General features: G+C 34.0%; 1 protein-coding gene across 4 annotated transcripts in view; it reads right to left on the reverse strand.

The window, feature by feature from the left end:
• Nucleotides 1-7141: 7141 nt before the first annotated feature.
• The window catches only part of CADM2 (cell adhesion molecule 2), a 1060955-nt gene continuing 1045604 nt past the window's right edge, over nt 7142-22492 (reverse strand). For all 4 annotated transcript variants that reach the window (XM_077878754.1, XM_077878755.1, XM_077878756.1 and 1 more), the window contains 2 exons: nt 15859-15984; nt 7142-14874 (listed from right to left, as the gene is read on the reverse strand). In XM_077878754.1, coding sequence (XP_077734880.1) covers nt 14756-14874; nt 15859-15984 — 245 coding nt within the window. In that variant the 3' untranslated portion in view covers nt 7142-14755. The remainder of the gene's footprint in view (nt 14875-15858; nt 15985-22492) is intronic.

The raw sequence follows: 22492 nt of genomic DNA on the forward strand, positions 1-22492 counted from the left end.
GAAACATTAGCTAGTCATGATTCCTCTCATTATGACACCATAGAATTTTCTTCAAACTTTTATTGTAATATTCAGTAATAGTGTATTGTGACTATTTTTAGAGATGCTGCTTCTACTGCTTTTACTTCTCAGCAACATAAAGTAGATCTTTGTCATCTCCGTATACGTAGCATGTTGTATAATCTGTGGCACATAGTAGGTGCTCAGTATAACTTGTTGCTTAAATAAAACAAAGAGATCTGAGAACATCTTCAAATATACAAAAATGGCTCAACATGTATCAATAGTTGGTGTACTCAAATGAAATAAAATGAGTTAAAAACAAAGCTATCGGGATCCCTGGGTGGCGCAGCGGTTTGGCGCCTGCCTTTGGCCCAGGGCGCGATCCTGGAGACCCAGGATCAAATCCCACGTCGGGCTCCCGGTGCATGGAGCCTGCTTCTGTCTCTGCCTCTCTCTCTCTCTCTCTCTCTGTGACTATCATAAATAAATAAAAATTAAAAAAAAAAAACAAAAAAAAACAAAGCTATCAAATATTATAACTGAACCTCAGGCATCTGGCAATTTATTTAGAGCTGACTTTTCCTTATAATGTGGATGTGAGTTCAAAGTTCTTGTGCATGTAACAGGAGTTGTGGGAATAAAAAAAATATGTTTATTTGCATCCTTGGTGTATGTAATCATCACTAGCAAGGAATGATCTTCCTTGACTAGGTTGCAAGTTTTATAAATATAGAAAGTGTTTGGTGCTAGTAAACTCCCTCTTTACTCTTAGATAACTTTTGCTATCATCCCCAAAATTCTAACCACCAAGCCTCCTTGCCCTTTGGCTCATGGATATCACCCAGAACACTTTTGTGGAAGACTAGCACTCAGAGACGGGAAGAAAACATGCCATTCCTAACTGCCTTTCTGGGGCATCTTTATCTTCTCCCTGACTCGGAAGCCCACCAGACAGACCCTTCTTCTAGTCACAGCCCAGATCCTGACTGGAAGCATCACAATGGTGATAGCTCCGGGTAGAAGATCTTGACCTTTGAGCTTTTCAGTCTCTCTCTAGCCAGGGCATGATAGCAGGTCCCAATGGTGCGGTTCACCACCCGTTTGCCTTCCCCCCGTGTAACTAACATACTCTAAACTTTTTCAGTGATTTCTGTTTCTGTGGCTGCACCCTATTACATTTCTTCTATATATTTTACCCACATTATATATTACAGTGCATTACACATAGTTGGTAGTGAAAGGACATGTAATGCTAATTCTGCAAAAAACTAATGCCATGTGATAGATGCAAACATACATGAAAGGCCATGTAATTCTGCTATGGCATGTTTTCTGATCTTAAAAAAAAGCCTCCCTCAGCCTCTAACATTTGCTGCTTTCTTGGTCTCAACTATATTTTTCTCTTATGTTTACCTTATCTACCACATCTATTGGAACTGACAATTCTATGTAATTTTGTGAATATTTGGCTAATATCTGTTTTCCTACCTAGATTGTGTATACACAATATGTATGTGTATGTGTGCGACAGAGGAGAGGGCAGTGTCTGATATTGTATCTCCAGCTCATAGGACTGACTGGTATTTTCTACTGATTAAGAAACCTTTTTTTTTTTTTTTTTGTAAATGAAGATAAGAGTAAGGAAACATGAGGTATTTGTGGAATGCAAAATTTCTAAGAAAACTGGATAATGGGGTAAAAGTAGAGGGAATAACTGGTATCTAAATCGGATCAAAAAGCAAGATTAAATTAGAAAGATATGTGTATGTGATTTTATCTGAAAATATTGGGAATTATTAACGTGTGATATGGAGGAATAAGTGAAATCTGATTTGCATTTCAACAAGATCAATGATAATGGTCTGAATTACTTACTGTTGGCAAAGTCACTAGAACACAGGGTTTATGAATTGGATCAAAATAATGTTCCATCTGGTTCCCAACTTTAATCATAAAGGAGAAGTAAGTTGCTATTTACTTTTATTTGCTGTTAATAATTTAATCATTCAGTTTATACTATCTCCTTGGCTTGATTTTCTGTTTTTGTTTTTGTCACTGTAATTGCCACGTCAACCTGATGTCCTCAGAACATAATCTGAAATGATTGGCCAAGTCCCTTCCCTAAGTTATATAAAATAGCACTGGGCCATGTATTTTACGTATGTGATTTGGATTATTTATTTTCAAAAGAATGTACCATCTATCAATTTTATAGTTTTATTGTTCACACAGAGATTAAAATATAGAAATGTAAAATGAAGGTGTTAATTTTCTAAGTAACTTTTGTCTTAGGATTGTGAACCAGTAACCCATGTGTCTCTCCTGAATTAGGGAACTGAAAAGATTCGTAGAATGTTTAACCAAAAGAAGAAGAAACATTATTTCATATCTTACAATACCCCCTTTAGATTAAGGCATCTAAAGATAGTCAAGGGGCATTCTAAAGATAATTTTGAAAATATTTGATAGTTGCTGCATTATTGAAATGGTAAATAGGGCCAGCTACATAATTTGTGGGGCTCTCTACAAAATGAAACCATGACATTTCATGTGTCAAATATCTTCGTTCAAATATCAGAAAAAAATTTCCTTTCCGGTATTTTTGAATCCACCTGTAATACTTATTATTTGCCACTTAAGGTTGTACTTATTGGTCATTAGACCATTCATATGGTGAGTGCAGACCCTCCTTAGCACCTGGGCTGCCTTTGTGACCCTGTACTTGGGGCAAGGACTTCCTGGCCCACGTGTCCCTAAGATTTTGTCTTGGGTCCTGCCTTAGGTAATGGGCTGTGGTGGTCACTAAGTATGACTGGAGAGTAAGCAGCTAAGAACCTGTCCTGGGAAACAAAGAGGTGATGAGAGGCAGAATCACACAGAAGCTGAAGCTCTAAGCCCCTTAGCACATACTCCATTAATCCTTCGGACTTCACTTACAAAACACTAAGAAAAGTTTTAAGAACTTCAAGATGGTATCGCAGGGATTAAATTCCAAACAGGAGGCCCTGTTTGGAGTTTGAAGTCCTGTGCAACTCTTCTGGCCAATCACCCATGAAGCCAGCCCTGATGGTAAGCATCAGATTATGGCTTCACCTAACAAGTCATTCTAAATAAGATCTAGTCTTGCCTGAGATTGTCAATGTAAGCAGACCCCAACCTATATAGATTTGGACTTAAATTGATTCATATCTATACACTTGACAAAATGTGACTATTTATTCAATAAATGGAGTTTATTGCTTTAATTTGCTTGTAATGTTGAGCTTTAATCACTTACGCAAAGATAATTTTCACTGGTATTTTGATGGATTTGCCTCCAGAGCTCCAAATTAATTTGTACAATAAATTGGGAAAATTGAGGAAATATATTTATTTCTGCCACGTTCTCCCCAACATCTCTATGCTCCCTAGAGTATCCAAGACCTCCATTGGTGGAAAGTTGTTCAGTTCTTACTTCCATGAATTACCATGTTCCCAAATTGCTCCATTCTCTTCTACACACCATTGCTCCATTCTCCTCTACAATCAAAAAAAATTTGATTTTTATAGGAAAAATCAAAAAAATAAAAAAAATCGATTTTTATAGGGAGAAATCAAATAAATCTGGTTAGGTGCCTACTTACTGACAGTAACCTCATTAAATACAATTTATTTTTTTTTAAGTTTTTATTTATTTATTCATGAGAGACACAGAGAGAGAGAGAGAGAGAGGCAGAGACACAGGCAGAGGGAGAAGCAGGCTCCATACAGGGAGCCTGATGTGGGACTAGATCCTGGGACTCCAGGATAACTTCCAGGGTGAAGGCAGGCGCTAAACTGCTGAGCCACCCAGGGATCCCATTAAATACAATTTACATGACAGTTGGATTTTAATCATTTATTTGTGGGGGCACTAAGAGAAGCTCACTCTTACAAATTTTAACAATGGTGGCTCTAAAATTCCTTCAGTGTAGGTTATGCCTCTGAGAGATGAACGCTACTAATGATGCTCTACAAACATTGTGGTGGGAAGGAGAATCTATGTGTTCCCAAGGGCACACAATTGCATAATAAAGAGGCCATGGGGTTCAGTAGATTTATGTTCTAAATCTCACTCTTCCACAGAATTGCCCTGTATGTGACCTCTTATGCTTGTTGTCTCTTTGTGTCCGAAAGGAGAAGCAGACTACCCTTACAGCAGACTTCTGTATTCCAAGTGTGTTTGTAGGATGCGGGGTGGGAGGATGCTGGGATTCTCACGTCAGCTAATTCTCTGACACCAGCTGTACGTCCTACAGTGTATCTCAATTCTGACACTAAGTACCTGGAGTTAGTGCAGATCCCACAGATTAAGGGCTCAGTTTCACAAGATTGGTCCTAACATTAGGTGCCAATTGACAATGGTGGGTCTCCACATTAGCTGCAACTTTTGTCCAACTTGGTTACAAATCGAGCACAACCCCCTCCTCAGTTTTGAACATTTGCTAGAACTGATCACAAAACTCAGGTAAACAGTTTATAAAGATTGTACCTCAGGAACTGCCAGAAGGAAGAGATGCATAGGCAGGGTATGGAGAAAGGGGAACAAACTTTCCATTTCCCCCCCAAACTCTCCACCCTCTGATCACCTCTACATGTTCACCAAGTAGGAAGCTCTCCAAGTACTGCCATACTACAGAGATTTTTATGGGGGCTTCATTACATAACCATGATGGATTAAATCATTAGCCACTGATGATTAACTCTACCTCCTACCCTTCCCTCTCCAAAGGTCAGGGTTTGGAGCTGAAAATTCCAACCCTCTGATCACCTGGATAGTCCTCTGGCAATCAGCCTCCATCCTGTGGCTATCCATAAGCCCTTAGCCACTAGTCATCTCATAACATACAAAAAGACACTTATTATTTCTGGAGATTCCAAGTGTTTTAGGAGCTGTATGTCAGGAATGGGAAATGGGAGCCATATTACAATATCTTAACACCAAGATCATAGCTAGTGGCTGCAAACAAGAAAGACAAACATGATTAAGAAGTGTTTCTGCAGCTGGTTAGACTTGAAAAGTTCCCCAATTTCTGAGCAAAGTACTGTGTGTATGTTCCATATGACCTGACTCCATCAGAAGGAAGATCTTTAAGGGAAATATGATGAAAAATACTGTTGTCTTCTATGACACCTAGAGACCAAAGAAGGGACTCTGGTCCCACAGGAGGTAATAAAAGTGTTATTTAGTGCCTGAAAATATAGCCTGAAGCATGGGAATTAATTTTATAGCAGGGGCATAGAGTTAGTGGTTCTCTATTTTCATGGAAACAAATCCAATTTTAAAGTTACTTTTGAAGCAAATGAATATGCAGTTGGTAGGTTATGTGGTTAGAGTGGGAGTCCTTAGACTCCAAAATCCTCTTGCCACGGGGTCACAGTTTGTGAGATGCAGTTTTGTAAAGTTTCTCTGATCTCTGACAGAAAGTTATTAGGACATGTTCCAATTTGATAAAATTGCCAAGTAGACACACCTTATCTTTAGGAATTTTCCAATTCCATTTTAATAATTTTTTCTCCCCAATACACTGAAAAAAATTCCACTTCCTTTATTCTCTTAATTTGTGAGTAAAAAAGACATATATTTCTGTTATACCAATCTTAATAGTTAAATGTTTTCAAATCTTAGAGTGAATGATTGTCATATTTCAGGAGTATTATGTTGTTTTCCAACAATAATTCATTAATGTAAAAGACCCACACTATCTCCAATCTATGTGAAAATGTATTCCTTAAATCTGCTATGTGAACATCTGTGTAAGGATTTAGTTTAGTAAAGACAGAGTGAATTCAAGTTTTGATAGTATGTGCCAGACATGTGTTTTTAGAACTTTTAATAATAATGCACACACTCTAGTCATTGTTATGGCCACTCCTGAGAATATTAATTTCCTAAATTTATAGGCATAATAAAGTATTAGCTCATTAATCAGATTTATTTTTTTAATACAACATAGAAAATCTTCAGAGAGACATAGCCATCCAGTATGAGACCATGATCACTTGTTGAAATATATCCTATTTTTTAAGATTTTATTTATTTATTCATGAGAGACACACAGAGAGAGGCAGAGACACAGGCAGAGGGAGAAGCAGGCTCCCTGCATGGACCCGATGTGGGACTCGATTCCAGGACCCCGGGATCATGCCCTGAGATGAAGGTAGACATTCAATCACTGAGCTACCCAGGCGTCCCAAAATATATGCTATTTATTTGCTTTTCGGTTTGACTAAATTGCGAGACTTCTTTCATTATACTATTTTTATCATTATCGTTATTATTATTATTATCATTATTAACAGAATCCCTCCATTCTTCTATCCAACATAGGAATGCCAAAAATACAGAAAGTGGTCATTACTTGGAAGGATAATTTAATTATTAAAGTTATGAAGGTCTGGGCATAGAACAATATATTTAGGTTCTTAGTGTACTTCATGAAGTAGATTGATGATATACAGTAGGTGTTCAATAGTTATGTTTTCACTAAATAACATGCAATGTAGCATAACATTAAGTGGCCTTTAAAATACAATTAGGAAACTGATTTTTCCCTTTAATATTTTCTTTACACATTTTTTATTTGCTAGATTTCTAAACATAAAAAAAAATCCTGAAATTGCACTAAACAAGTAAAACATGGTTTGGAAAAAAATCTAAAACTATGTATGTACTGGAACTTGTTTTAAAGGAGCATGCAGTTATTTTTAGTATCATCCCAGAATTGTCATTTAGTGAAAGTCCCTCTCATGGACTGAAGCCACTGTGGAATTATTAAGAACATCTAAACTTAACTCTATCCTTTAGTGAATTATATGAAGTACAATTTCCAGTATGCCTCCTTGATTAAAAAAAAAAAAAACCTAAGAATATTTTGACAGAAACAATAATTGCCAATATGAAAACACAGTTGATTTTCATCTAGGAAACATGAGTGTCATATGTGTATATGTTTGCACAGCTGTATAAAAGTGGGCATTTTGACTATCAGAAAAAAAATAACTGTGTCAATGAATGCAATTATTTCAAACATCATCATTTTCTTTCAGGTGTGTTGCTGGGAAAAATGAATTAAAATAAATAAAATGTTATTTAATAAAATAAACCAGATACAAAATCTTGCCTTGTATTTACAGATAAATTTTAATGGAATATTTCATGGTCTAACACAAATATCAGACCCAATGACACTAATTCTTGTACAGCCTTTGGCTTACCCTGTATAACAAAATCTGTTATTTAAAGTAGACTATAAAATATCTTATGGTAAGTGAACTTCCAAAGACACAAAGAAAATCTCCCATAAATTTAAAAGCTTATCTCAAATTCTTACTGGCATAAGCTTAGGATGGATATATTATAGATTGTATTATCTTAGGTAGTTGAAATATATATAATACTGGTTAGAGTGTGAAAATTAAAAAAAATAGGTTTTAGGCATTTTTGCTTCTGTTCCTAGTCAACATTAGTAAACACACATAAGTGAATGTAAAATTACCTTTACAGACTTTTGAAATTTTGGCAATCTCAAGAAAATTTCCTTAAGTCAGCAACATTTTTTTTTTACCCTTAGTCAGCATATTACAAGGTTCATATTTTCAAAGGAGTAACGATTAAATGTTGTACAAATAAGATAGCATTTATTTTACTACCGTTTAATTTTTAAACTTCCACTTAGTACAAGGAAAATAGGCATCACTAAGAAAATCTAAAATGAATGGATAATGTACTCAGTTGAAAAAGATATGCAAAATAATGTGTTTGGTATAAAGGAATATGTTTTGTGACATCTTTTATAATTTGTCAGTGGGAAGAAAGAAAGTTCCATCTTTCATTGTCTGCTTTCAGACCTAAGAAAATGAACTAAATGAATAGACAATTCAGTAATGTCCAAGAGATAACTAAAATTCAAATTTTATTTTTCCATATGTATTAGACAATTTTTTTTTCTGACAAGACTTCAGTGAAAGATGAAGTGCAAATGGGAACCCTGTAAGAATGTTTATAAGAGTTGTACATGACATATTTTAAGCGCCACTAAGTACACATTGAATACTTTGTAAGTATATAGGCATAGCAACATGCAAGTGTCATGTACCTAATATTACAATATGCATTTTGTTTTTTGAAAATGTTTATGATAACAGTAGATTCAATAATTGTGTTTATCTTCTGTGCAATATGCTTTATTTTGGCAAATCTTTACAGCACAGAATTCATTTTTATGTTGTCATCAATATACCCTTCCAAAAGTTATGAATTTCATGTCATATAAATAGAACATTTTATTTTTGAAGCTATATTACTGGGAACACCTGCATTTCTGGGTACCATTTTCAGAGATAAGTCTTTAAATTTTTTTTAACATGGCAGACTTGTTCCAACGTTGATCATGTTAAAATATTTATGATAAAAATGGAGCTTTCTTGAGGGAATTTTTTTGGTTGAATGAAAAGCTAAACAACCAATTCACAAATACTGATGTGAACTGAATATGAAGAAAATAGGTCAGTAATCCCAAACTCACGGGTTACTATTTAACTGCATCATTGAATCTACAATCAGTACAGCAGGTACAGTTAAATAAATTTGTAAAGAGATTAAAATTTTATACACTCATAAGGAGAAAGAGTACTACTTTTGAAAAATCTCTAAATTATTTTTTCTATTTATGAGAATCCTTCAATACATTAGAAACACAGAGAAAAGCAAAAAGGATAGAGAGATAACAATTCAGTTTACATTTCATAGTTTTTTTTTTTTTTTAACCAACTGGTGACCACTGCTTTCAACCATCAAACATTTTATTGCATATAACTTTCACTATCAGCAAATATAAAGAGAAAAGTGTCTACTAGTATCATGTACAAGGAAAAGCATTTGAAGAAAGAAAACATTTGAGGTTTGACAGTACTGTGTATAATAGAAGTGTAATGTGGCATTCATACCGCACTTAAAAGTCCGTGTGGGAATCACTGCTGTTCTGACCCTGGATGTGGGAAAAGTGCTTAAGTGCTGAGCCCTGGTAGGTTTTTCTTTTGCCCCTGCAATCTTCAAATATCTTTTAACTTTCTTCTTTTGAAATATACAGTATGTTTTTATAGGGGAAAAAGATGTTTTTTCTTTACATTTTTTTCACATGTGGGCCCATTCTCTCCAAAATAACCATACATTTATTGTAGCCTATATATATATATATATATATATATATATATATATATATATATATATATATATATATATATATATATATATATATATATAAAAAAGATGGTAAAGATTTGGCCAAATATTATTTGTAACATAACCACATAACATAGAAACAACTTACTTTAAGCATATTTTATAGATTTAACATCATAATTTGAAATATTTTCTTGTATAATTTTTTCTCAAGAAAAATCTGCTTTTAAAATATAATTTCCTTTTGGAATAAATTACATCATTTGAAAAATTCATATTATGTCTAAGCAGACACAGTAAAGTGGGGATTTGTGGCAATACTTTGTGTTCATTACTCAGGTATTATTTGTTAATAAGGAGCCAATTTTAAATACTTAAATTTTTGTCTTACATAGATAACAGTTTTTGGGTAAATAAATCATATATATAATTTTTACCTAAAAGCACAACATTAATTTATAAGAAACTGTTGCATTTTAAATGTTAAATGAAATATAAGATTGGATTCCAAAGTGTTGCCATTTAAGATATTTTTAAAAAATCAACACATTTATATTACATTGAAATATTAAGTACACATGAAAAGAACTATCCTTATAAAGTTAGCATATTTTGCCCACAGGAAAAGTTTATGATAGAAAAGGAAAAACAAATGCAGATCCATACACTGTTGAATACACTAAAGGAAATTGGCTTTTGAGATTTCCCAGGGGCTGGGGAGAGGACTGTTAATGATAGTCCCAAAGAATGCTTCCTGGGATATCCTGCAAATAATTATTTCTTCTATATCATAGCCCATGTTAAAAGTGAGAGGTAGAAGGATTATTGTAAGTATGCATGGCAGAGAACTTACCAGCTATATCCAATAACTATTGCATTCAATATTAATAATCTCAATACATAAAAATGCTGATGAGTTTAGAACCCATTCTTACATGTTGTCCCCTTTAGCTATCTTTATAATCTTGCTAGTTGCTTTCAATCCATTGCCTTTGGAAGGGTATAAGTGCAAAGGGCATGCCTGGGACAGAATAGGGAGAGAAAGGGGAAAAAAATAGAAAAAAGGTCTAAAAAAATTCCCATTAAGATATATTGACTTTAACAGTTAAAGGTAACCTATGTTCTTTGATTAAGTGTGTACTTATAATAAAAGTACCGTAATCCATTAAAATACACACTTCAAGGAAAGTTTAAGAATTCCAAATTCAATTAAATATCAAGCAAAGTCTAAAACTCAGGCTATTTCTTTCTCTCCAGTAGTGCTAAAAACTAAGCCAAATAATTTTATTGTGTCCACATTAATGATTAAATAAGGAAAACTTAAAATGTTTGTTGTTGAATCAATTATATTTTTAATTAATGCCTTAGTGTGTGGGAGGTGAAGATAAGCAATCTCTTGGATCGTGTTAAAGAAGACTTTGAAATCCCTTTGCATTAGTATCCAGCAATAGAATTGCAGATATTGCACTGAGTATATTTCAATATTGCCAGTGTATATTTCAAAACAACTTCTATTATCTACACTAAGATTTCCTCTTTCCCAATATTCAAAATGCATATTATAATTACATGGGTTTCCAACATCCATACACAGCAAGTACAAGATACTTACATGTACGTACACTGTAGTTACCTATATTTTGCATAGTTTTTAGTGTGTACTTTGTGCCACTTAATAAAAAGCATTACTCAGTAATTCTTATTAGGTGTTTCATTTATTTCAGCTGTGGTTGCCAGTTCTTTTTGTTTGTTTTGTTTTGTATATTCATCACAGATTACCATTTGCAAAGGGAGATAAAACTGGGCATTTTTCGTGGGCTCTAAGTAATCAGCAATATGATGGGGAAGTTGCAGTAAGCTACAAGGTTTTGCATTTTCTTAACAATTAAAGAGCATAACATAAATTTCATATTTATCATTCATCAAGTTATCCTTATGTCCAAAGGAAAATAAAATGTATTTTAAATGCTCCCCTTGGTAACACTTTGCAATAAGTGGCACTAAATTACACTATAACTGGTATGTTACATGGAAGAACCATCACGGTCAAACAGCTGCTGTACATGTGCCTATATGGAATCTCAAAGCTGTTACAATCATGAGTACATAATTACAAGTGAGCCTGTCCTTTTATTTGAGATATTTATATTTTTACAAAGAAATAAAAATAAATGAGGTGTGTTAGCTTCTTTGCCATATTTAGGAAAGTTAGTTTTCTTTCTCTATTTTAAGTTTTGGGTTTCAATGCAATATTAAGCATCTTGAATCAATATAAGATCATCCAGTTTCTAAATTAAACTCCAATATCAGGTCCCTTAAACTGCTTCTTGGATTCTCTGGTAAAAGAAAACAAGTTGAAATCTCTCTCTCTCTCTCTGTCTCTCTCTCTCTGTCTCTCTCTCTCTCTCTTTTACACACACACACGCGCACACGCAATACACACACATCAATACTCTGGTCAGTCATGTGACCTATCTTTGCTCTTGCACTAACAAACTTTCCTTTTTCTTCCTAATTTTAATAATCATTCTATCTAGGACACTCAAAAATGGGAAAAAATGCTGTTTACCCTTTTTTGATGGAGGACAATCAATTTACACTGTAAACAGTACACTGGCAGAGAATAGCTACTTTTGGTAAAGAATAATGCTCCATATTCTACTACGGGTATATGTGTGTTCACACTCCTTCCACTGAGTTCCATAGCTACTGTGCTCAATAAGCAGAGACAGAATTTGGCCCTGTGCATACACATGTGCACATTTCAGACATTGCAATTGACATGGTTCCATTTCAAAATATTATTTTGTGTTTTCTTCCTGATTTTTGTAGAAATGAGCAGAATTTTTATAATTTTTCCCCTATTTGGTAAGAATAGAATAGAATAAGTTTAAAGATAGGAAAATATAATTCTACTGCTATGTTTTAAGGAACTAAAAATTATACCTAATTGAAATTGGACTATTTTAACTGGCAAAACATTTTATTAGAGTCCACAAATCATAATATATAAGTTAGTTTCTTTTAAAGAGTTCTGTTGAGTTTTTATATTATTCTAAAGGGTTAAAAGAGTCAAAAACTTTGAAATACAACTAATTTTTGATTTCTAATTTTACAGTGCTATAAATAATGATCGAGTTATTTAGGCAACAATTTCACATTTGGAGCCAAGTAGAATATAGACAAAATGAAGAGGAATGTAAATACAGCATCAATGAAGAGTAGCAATTTTGTAAGTGCATCCTGAAATTAAGCTTTAAATAGTAATTGATGATGCAGTTTATACAACTTACTTCTGTAATAAGAACCTTTCCATTTTGTACTAACAGGATGAATTTTGTTTTGTGGAGTCTTTCTAAAGATTATGCATTGAAAGATATGAACAGTTTATAAACCTATTCTAGTTTCAGTGTGTCTAGTAGCACCTACCTGATTCTCTCAAACTACCATACTATATTAACATATTATTGCATTTTTCCACAGATGGTATGGAGTGAACTGTAAAAACAAGCATGCAATCACATCAATGCAGACTTATTTCCTTAAAATGTCATACTGTATATGATTTATTATGTTAACACTCAACCACATCATATTATTTATGTTCTGTATATTCTGAAAAAGTGCTGCTTGACTGACATCGTCCTTTTCCTTTTGTAAGAAATCAACAAGATAAATGCTTCAACAATCAAAAAAATTTTAAAATTCTAATGTTGTCTTTAAAAGTCTATACTTTTCCGATAAATAATCTAAGATACAGCACCCTTGTCTTTCATTTGATATTAATACATGATGTCATACCCAACCATCCTCATTTCCCAAAAATAAATTCCAAGATATTATTTTTAAAACCATAGACCATCATGCTTTCAGACATCACAAGTATAGCTACCATATCATCATATTTGTTTTCTTCTTAAAGGTGCAATGCTTGCAAATGGGAAAATAATTTTTATCTAACTGGACTTTTTAATTTTTAGCATATAATAAATTTAATGAGAACTAATCTAGCAATATTGTATTTTACTAGAAGAAATAATATGACTTTAGATTGACTCTATGTCATATTCAAGAATACAGCAGATATTAATGGTTAAATACACCAAAATTTCAGAAATAATCCAGAGAAAGAGACTTTCACCCTGGAGTTAAAAGCATGGCAGAAATTCTCCATCACTCACTGTTTCATAAGTTTGTACCTCACAAAATGCATAGACAGGAATTTAATATAAAGAATTAGTTCATTTATACAGAAAACATATCTTAAACACTTCTTTTTTGGCAAACCAACGTAGGTAAGCAGCTCTGGAACTGCCAAATTAAAATTTGTAAATTTTTAACAAACTAAGAGTTTACTTTTAGGTTATTATTCAACTGTGGTTGTAATTTAAAACCTGAGGCTGTGCACTGGTTGTTAGCTTAAAATTACCTTTCCTTATAACATTGTGCTTCCATTGTATAACAAATAAAAATTAACAAGAACTAGAAAAATTTGTTGTTGAACAGTGCTAGGACATACAGACAAAAATACTAATACATGTTAACTACTTATAATATTGGTTTAAGTAATATCTAAAGGGATATAATGGACATTAGAAAATGCTTACTTATGACTGAATTACCTACAGCCAAAAAAGTTAAATATGTATCAAATAATGTTTAATTGGATTTATTATATGCACTATATACAGATACTAAATGTCTCAAAATTGTGCCCTATGGATACTTCAATTTTGTTTAGGCAGGTGGGTCTTTATGGGGGCAAATAAATTATAGAATCAAACTAGGGAAATGAATGAAACCCTTGTGATTCCCAAAGCAGTAAAATGTTTGTAAAAATTTATTGGTAAATGAAGCTAAAATACCTACTGGTGGGATCTATATAATTATATAAAATGTCATGTCATGATTGCAATTCATACACATGGCTCCTGTATCAGATACTGTATTTTAAAATAGCAAATTGATACAGCTTCACCAGTATAATCTCAAACATTCCAGAATCTATTCTACAGTGTTTTCATTTGTGTTTTCTAGGGCATAAGTTTCCAAACATGTCTTTGAAGGTAGACATGTAGAAAACATTGTAAACCTCTAATCTCTGATTAAACTTAAACATGTTAGGTCTTTACCTAATCCTGTTCCTTGTGAAAGCTTTCCCATGATAAAGTGACAAAATTTATGATTTAAAGGGAAAAATGAGGGGAAAAAAAACCTTTGCATACTTCTTTTCAATGTAGAAAACAATTCAATACCATGATCCAGGGAGATGATTAACATTGTTAAGGCTGTATATTCAAGCACTGTATGTTAAAAGAGCAATGGTGTGGAATTTAGGCAGTAAGAAATGTCCTGCATTATGTATGGTACAGTAATTAAAGAATGATGCTTTCGACAGCTGATTGTTGGTATACACTGGCTACTGATAGCAGTACGGTATGGAAGTTAATAAAGGTAGCAGAAGATGGTAGAAATGAATTCTGAAAGATGATAGCCAGTTTTCTCCAGCAGCCAGCCTGATAAGGAAAACTCATAATCTTGGCCTGCATTTTAAATGAAATACTCTTTTTTCTCTTCAGCATTGACTTGGCTGCCTTCAGCATTGATAATGGCTGTGTCAGCATCTGGCGCATCTTCAGCCCCTTTAGCTTCATTTGTTAAGTATGTTCCTGTGGGTATTGGAAGAAAAAAAATATATATGTGTGAGTTCTGTGAGACTGGTAAAATAGCCAGCATTCAAGCTACATTCATTTAGGAAGAAACTTGTGCCAGATTTCTTGTATGTTGTAACATATGCTGAGACAAAATAAACCACACAATTCACTCTCCTACTGTTGCACACTGTCTTTCAGCTTTCAGGTGCGTGTTATAGATGAAGCTGTGGTCAGGTTAACTAGAGGCAACTGCCTAACTGGAATGGGTAATGAGTAGTTTGATTCCTCTGATGAGGGATACAGACCATGTGCCTCTTGCAGCTGTAGTAATCAGGGTCCTTTGTTAAGATGTTGATAATGATCACATCAAACGTGTCATCCTTCATGTTGAAAGCCCCACTTAAAAGTAGATTATGTCAATAGTTCACTACCCAGCCCTTTGCAAAAAACAATTTATATATTTTCTTGGGGCACCTGGGTGGCTCAGTGGTTGAGCATCTGTCTTTGACTCAGGTGATGATCCGAAGGTCCTGGGATTGAGTCCCACATCAGGCTCCCCACAGGGAGCCTGCTTCTCCCTCTGCCTGTGTCTCTGCCTCTCCGTGTGTATCTCCCATGGATAAATAAAATCTTTTTTGAAAATTACATATTTTCTTCACTCATACGGCCATATGTGTATCTAAAAACCTACAAACAAAAATGTTGACCAAATGTCTGACATTATAGTTGAATGTCAATCCTGGAGATAAATTACAAACTTGCTTTTTATTTCTCCCTCTGAGCCAGTGACTCATTCTGTGAACTTTGGCCATTGGTTAAGCATTATTTTACCAAATCAATCCAACTTTCATTAAGTAAAACAATCAGAAATTCCCTGAAATAATTTTGCATTTACATCTCTGTCATATAATACATATACTCATTTAATATTTCAGAATTAAGCCTGTCTTTAAAATATTTTTTGCCAAACTTAAGAATATTTTATTAAATATTACTTACCTTTATGTCTTGCCAGATATCGACCAAGCAGAAATATAGAACACAGCGTGACAAATACAACTACAGCCACTATTCCTCCTATAAGAGCATGATCAGGGCCAGTCTGGCCAGCCAGAGCATTGGGATCTAGAGAATAGAATAAAATCATACAAATGATGCGTTATTTAGGTATAGAGTATATATCTGCATTAGAATGAGTTATTTTGAAAATTAGCCCATTTCTATTGTGGTAAAATTTCACTAATGTGTATTGAACCAACCATCTAGTCAACAAATATTCATTTGTACAATATACCTGCAGATATAACATTTGCCACATTGATCACAATTGCCATTGACTTTATATTTTAAGACTGGATAAACAAATACACATATAAAAACTTTTTTTAAAAGAAGGAGAGAGAGGGCAGCCCAGGTAGCTCAGCGGTTTAGCGCCGCCTTCAGCCTAGGGCCTGTTCCTGGAGACCCAGGATCGAGTCCCACATCAGGCTCCTTGCATGGAGCTTGCTTCTCCCTCTGCCTGTGTCCCTGCCTCTCTCTCTCTCTCTCTCTCTCTCTCTGTCTCTCATGAATAAATAAATGAAATCTTTAAAAAAAGTAAAGAAGGAGAGAGAGCACATGAGGGAGAGGGGGAGAGAGGGGTGGAATCTTAAGCAGACCCCTCACTCAGCATGGAGTCCAATGCAGGGCTCAATCTCACAATCCTGAGATTGTGACCTGAGCTGAAATCAAGAGTCCAACACTTAACCAACTGAGCCATCAGGTGCCAGGTCAGATAAACATACAATTTTGCAAGGTTTTATGCCTTTCCTTCCTCTTCTCCTTCTGAATATATATCTGTGAATGTGTGTGTGTGTGTGTGTGTGTGTTTAGTGTGATGAACACAACTATATTGTTTAAAAAATAAAATTACGTCATGGGAAACGCTGGCACTGAAATGATAACTTGGGATTTATTGTCATATAAATCTTACTTAAAGCTATAGCAATTGATGAACTCCCCAAGGGAGTAAGTCTAGATAGAGAGGAGAAAAAGTCTGAAAACTGAACTGAGGAACTCCCATATCTAAAGTCTAAAGAGAAAGTGCTTCCAGCAGAACTGACTGAGAAGGAAAGAACAGTGAGAGAGGAAAATACCCTGCAGAGTACGTTGTAGCTGATCAAAGAGAAGAATGTATTTCAAGGAGAGAAAGGTGTTACAATTGGGTTAAGTGTGATTGACATTAGGAGGAAAATGAATACTCAATGTAAAGGATTAAGTGCCTATTTGACTTGTAGTTTTAGAGAAAGTAACTGGAGAAATAGAGATTAATAATATACTTTCGCATTTATCCTTTAGTAAAATTACAGGAAAGAGATGATCCCAGCAAAAGATAGCCATTTTTCAAGCAGAAATGAAAAGATCAAAAGAAAGCCTAGACAACTGGGAACTTCAAAAGTCTAGAAAATCAACTACTTAAAGAAGTCACACAATAAGGGATAAAACTAAGTGAAGCTTTGAGCAACTAAACCCACTAAGGCTCAGCCCTACTGCTGAGGATCAGATTGAATATACTGCCTACCTTCCCAAGTCCATGTTGCAGACATCTCATGGTAACTACTTATATTCTAAATGAGGGATTTAGAGGATAGAGAAACTAAAGAAATAAATTAGGCTTCACAATTATATCTTCAAAAGATCTTGAAGTATTATTATAGGCATGACATACTAGGAGTCTACTGTGTTTTTAATGAAACTATTGGGTGAAAGTAGTGTATTTCTAGATAGAAAAAAAAAAAAGTCTGTTTAAAACTTCAAACAACCTCAAGATCCCCAAACTTGGTGCAAGCAAGAAGTGGACTAGTTCCCATGAAGAGCATATTCCCAATCAAACACTTCGGATGTGACCATGGACTGTAACAGACAAACTGAGCCTCCCATGGGGTAGACTTGGGGGAAGCAAAGACAGGAGTGTACAGAGAACTCCTTTTTTATTTTTTAATTTTTATTTTATTTATGAAAGTCACACAGAGAGAGAGAGAGAGGCAGAGACACAGGCAGAGGGAGAAGCAGGCTCCATGCAGGGAGCCCGACGTGGGATTTGATCCCGGGTCTCCAGGATCACGCCCTGGGCCAAAGGCAGGTGCTAAACCGCTGCGCCACCCGGGGATCCCGAGAACTCCATTTCTTTAAGGAATTACAACTACTGCCAAGGCAGAGGGATCTTTTAAGGCCAGTCTGGCATGTTTTCATAGTTGTTATGGATAATGACTATTCAGTGTTTCCCATTCTTTATTTCCAAATGGAAGCATCTATATTGAGAAGCATTTCCTCATGGCTGTGTTCTAGCATTGTATTTTGTGTATGGGTAGAGGGGAGCATTAATAATTTGTCTTTTGGGGGCGCCTGTGTGACTCAGTGGTTGAGCAACTGCCTTCAGCTCAGGGCATAATCTTGGGGTCCTGGGATTGAGTCCCACATCAGGCTCTCAGCAGGGAGCCTGCTTCTCCTGCCTATGTCTCTGTCTCTGTGTGTGTCTCATGAATAAATAAATAATATCTTTAAAAAAAATAATAATTTGTTTTTTGGTTCATTTGTTCCCTGGACTAATGTATCCAGATATGATGAAGAGGACTGTGTGTATTTGAAAATATTAGCCTTTGAGTTGGTTACATGGGCTTGATAGTACATTAGGTTTTCTCTTCGGACAGAGTATGGCAGGAAAAGAGGGGAAAATGTTTAGTTGATCAGAAGGGGATATTGAAGAAGATATTTCTAGCTAATAACAAACTTGCTTCCTTTTCTTTCAGTACACAGAGCTAAACATTTTCCAGCTTCACTTCAGTTGAATGTAACCATATGATCTGAGTTCTGGACAACTGAATAAAGATCTGGCCAATAAAAAACATTCCAATGTAACTCTCAAGGTCATCTCAGAAGACATAAATTGAAAATGAGAAAGCTACAAGCATAAGTAAGGCTATAGGTCACTCAGTCTCCACCTGGAAGAAAATTGCACAACTAAGAAGACATGCATTGAACTGTCCAAGGGTAAAAAAATATATATATATATATTAAAATAAGCATTAAAAAGTTAATCTCTCTTAGCAGCTATTGTTAATGTACCATTCTATTATATATCTTGAATTTTCCTTAATTTCTGGCATTGGCTATAAATCTAAAAATAAAAATAAAAGAAAGAAAGAAAGAAAAAGCAAAAATAAACCTGCATGTCTCTGAATTCCCTATTCTTATTCCTTACTTAGATACTTAGTTTCAAGTCAACACTTTTTGCTCAAGTCTCTGAATGCAGATAGTCATAAATCATTTCTACTTTGTTTGCTGAATATCTCTCAGAACTGAGCACTCTTTTGGGAAACTGAGAAATCACTCTTGTTCATACATCTCTGTAGTTATCTCATTTCTTGAAGATAAATTCTGAAATGTGCTATTGTTGGACCAATCAGCATAAACGTTGTTTAAAGACTTTAGATAAATATTGCCAAATTATATTGTAGAAAGACTGTATAAATTCACCCTGTATCAACTACAAGTCAGGATTCTCCCCTATAAATAATAACATCATATATTAAATTTTTTTAAAAATTGCCAATCTATTTTTAGTATTTCCAAGTTACCGTAAATGTGTCTAACTACTTTCCCCTATATAAATTTGTTAATTTTGAAATGGCTGCTTATTCAGTTTGACCATTTTTCTATCCAAATTTTCTGTTTCAACAACTGTCTTCATAGAAAAATAAACATTTTTAGCAATTTATTTTTATTTTTCTTCATTTATTGTCTTTTCGGTGATGGATAAGCCTTAATATTTTATGTGATCAAATATATCAGACTTGTTTTATGATGTCTGACTTGTGGGTCACAATTTGAAATGCTTTTGCAATGATGTGATGGCAAAATAAGATATACACATATAGATTTATGCTGTCTTCTAACACTTTTATTGTCATATTTTCATCCATCTAAAATGTATTTTGGTCTATGGTTTGAGGCTAAAGTATAAAATAGAACTTTTTTTTTTTTTTTTTTTTTAGTTTTTAGGGGAGGAGGGCAAAGGGAGAGAGAGAGGGAAAGAATCTTAAACAGGTTCCATGACCAGCACAGAGCCCAATGTGGGGCTCCATCTCACAACCCTGAGATCATGACCTGAGCAAAAATCCAGAGGCACTTAACCTACTGAGCCACCTAGGAGCCCCTGTACTTTCTTTTCTTTTTAAAATTGGATTAGAGTTTATTATAATGCTATTTTTATTGAAGTTTATTTTCTAAAGTATTATGTCTAGTATTTGTCAAGATTATATTTATCATTTTTATTTCCTGATCATGAGACCCACTCAGTTTTTCTACTAGCTTAAATAGTGCGAAGTTGTTCTTTTAGGGTTTTTCTTTCTATTATAAATATAATATTAATGAAAATATCATCTTGATTCTGATGATCTCAGAACTGCATGACAAATCCAAAGGGACTAGCGACAAACCTTCTTTTGACAGTGGTTGGTCTCTTTACTCATCTCAATATCTAGAGTTACTTTTACAGTTCCTATTTATCTAAAATTTGAACCTTCTCATATCTGCTCTTCTATTACAATATACATTCAACCTCACTGATGCACTAAAGATAATGTAGAATTTGATAGCAAATCGTAGCACACGTCTCCTCAAAAGAAAATTTCATGATAAAAACATCCTTGAACCTTGAATTTTTAGGTATTATTTTGTTATGAATCAACACTTAATTGGCTGAAGAACCCCTGTTTTTTATGACTTAATAATTTAAAACAATTTATCAGTGTTTTGACTTTTTTTAAAAAAAAGATTTTATTTATTTATTCATGACAGACACACAAAGAGAGGAGAGACTCAGGCAGAGGGAGAAGCAGACTCCCTGTAGGGAGCCCGATGTGGGACTCTATCCCAGGACCCCGGGATTATGCCCTGAACCAAGGCAGATGCTCAACCCCTGAGCCACCCAGGTGCCCCAGTGTTTCAAAATTTTTGCCTCCCCCTACCAAGATAAATCTGAAATCTTTCAGATTTTTGTTTTCCATTCTTTTTTAAGTAACCTGCTTTTTCTAAGTGATTGCTATCAGAATTCTTTGTCTTTTCCTCTATTAAATTTTTATATTTTACCTAGGTATATTTTGTATTTTGCCTTGAGTCAAACATTTATTCATCTGCAAATCTACTTTTTAAAGTTACAATCAGATTAGTTCATTTGTTTTGAAATTATGAATCCTTTTTTAAAATGCTACTTTTGATTAATAATTATTTTTTTTCTACTTTCTTCCTTGGAAAATCCACTGATGCACTGGTAGAAACTCAATATTTTATGTTGCATATATGCCATTCCATCTTTACTATTTTTATGATCATTTTACTAATTTACATTTTGTTTTAGTTATATTTCTCAAGTTTATCTTCTGTTTGATTTCACTATCATAGATTTTCCTTCTTATTTCTTCCAAAAGAAGTTTGCTATGGATTGTGACTTTGGTTTAACCACCCTCTCTATTTAATCACATTGTGTACTTACTTAGTAGATGTTCTAAGTAGATGCATATTATTGACAATAATAAGTGGTATAGTTTTATCGTGTTTTTTTCATTTTAGTAAAAGAATTTCATTTAAAGATCTGGGAAAATGTTTTTCCTTGGTGAGCATGCATTATCTCTCCTCTTTTACTGAAAATAATTTTCACTGGATACAAATTTCTTATTGTTTACTTGTACTTGCATTTTCTTTATTATTAATGTTGAAATGTTTTGAAGAAGGATTCTCTGTTCTGATGCTGGTATGTATTCATGCTCAGCTTTAATGCTACAGGTCAATCCACCTACAGAATCTTTGTAATTGAAATATGGACCACATGACATTTGTACATGGTGGATGAACTAGAGAGAGAGAGAGTCTTGGGATGTAGATCATTATTGGTGAGAGATTCCCTGGTTTATTTCATGTATTTTGCTTGTAATCTTCATTCTCACAGTAGGATCTCAGATATGTGGACCATTCCCCTCTTTATCTGTACAGTAAAACAATCTTTTAGAGTTTATTTTAAATAAATGTAAATTTATCATGTTTATCATTGCATATATTTTCACTGGGTTTCAGATATATTTATAGGTACATTAATAAGACTTTCAGAGAAAGCAATGTATAACATGTATTTATTTGACTCTATTCATTAATGTTCTACATATACTCTCTTATAATCTATGAAGTAAACACTTCAACTTTAGCCTTCATCTCCTCAGCAAAGTAAGTCAACATATAGTCTAGGATTTTTAAGATTTCAAAAATATTATAGATATTGATAAGGTTACTTTGCATGTCTATTTGTGAATATACATCTTTTTTTCAAAAAAACTAATACTGTTGGTTTGTTTTTTATTTTCCCCCCATTACTGTTAGAACTAAAGTCTGTCTTTAATTTCTATTCTTAGCAACTAAAATATGTGATTGAAATTGAAGATCAGATAAGTATCCCCCTAACAATGCAAAAATAATATATAATTTAGATGGCTAAGTCCCAGTGGGAATCTTATATTGTTTATCTTATTTCTCTCCTACTGTCATAGCAATAAAAAAATGCAGCCTTCTGAAGTTTCTTTACAGATAGCCAAGTCTTTGTTAC

This window comes from Canis aureus, chromosome 30 (genome assembly GCF_053574225.1).
Source record: "Canis aureus isolate CA01 chromosome 30, VMU_Caureus_v.1.0, whole genome shotgun sequence".
Classification (NCBI taxonomy): Eukaryota; Metazoa; Chordata; class Mammalia; order Carnivora; family Canidae; genus Canis; species Canis aureus.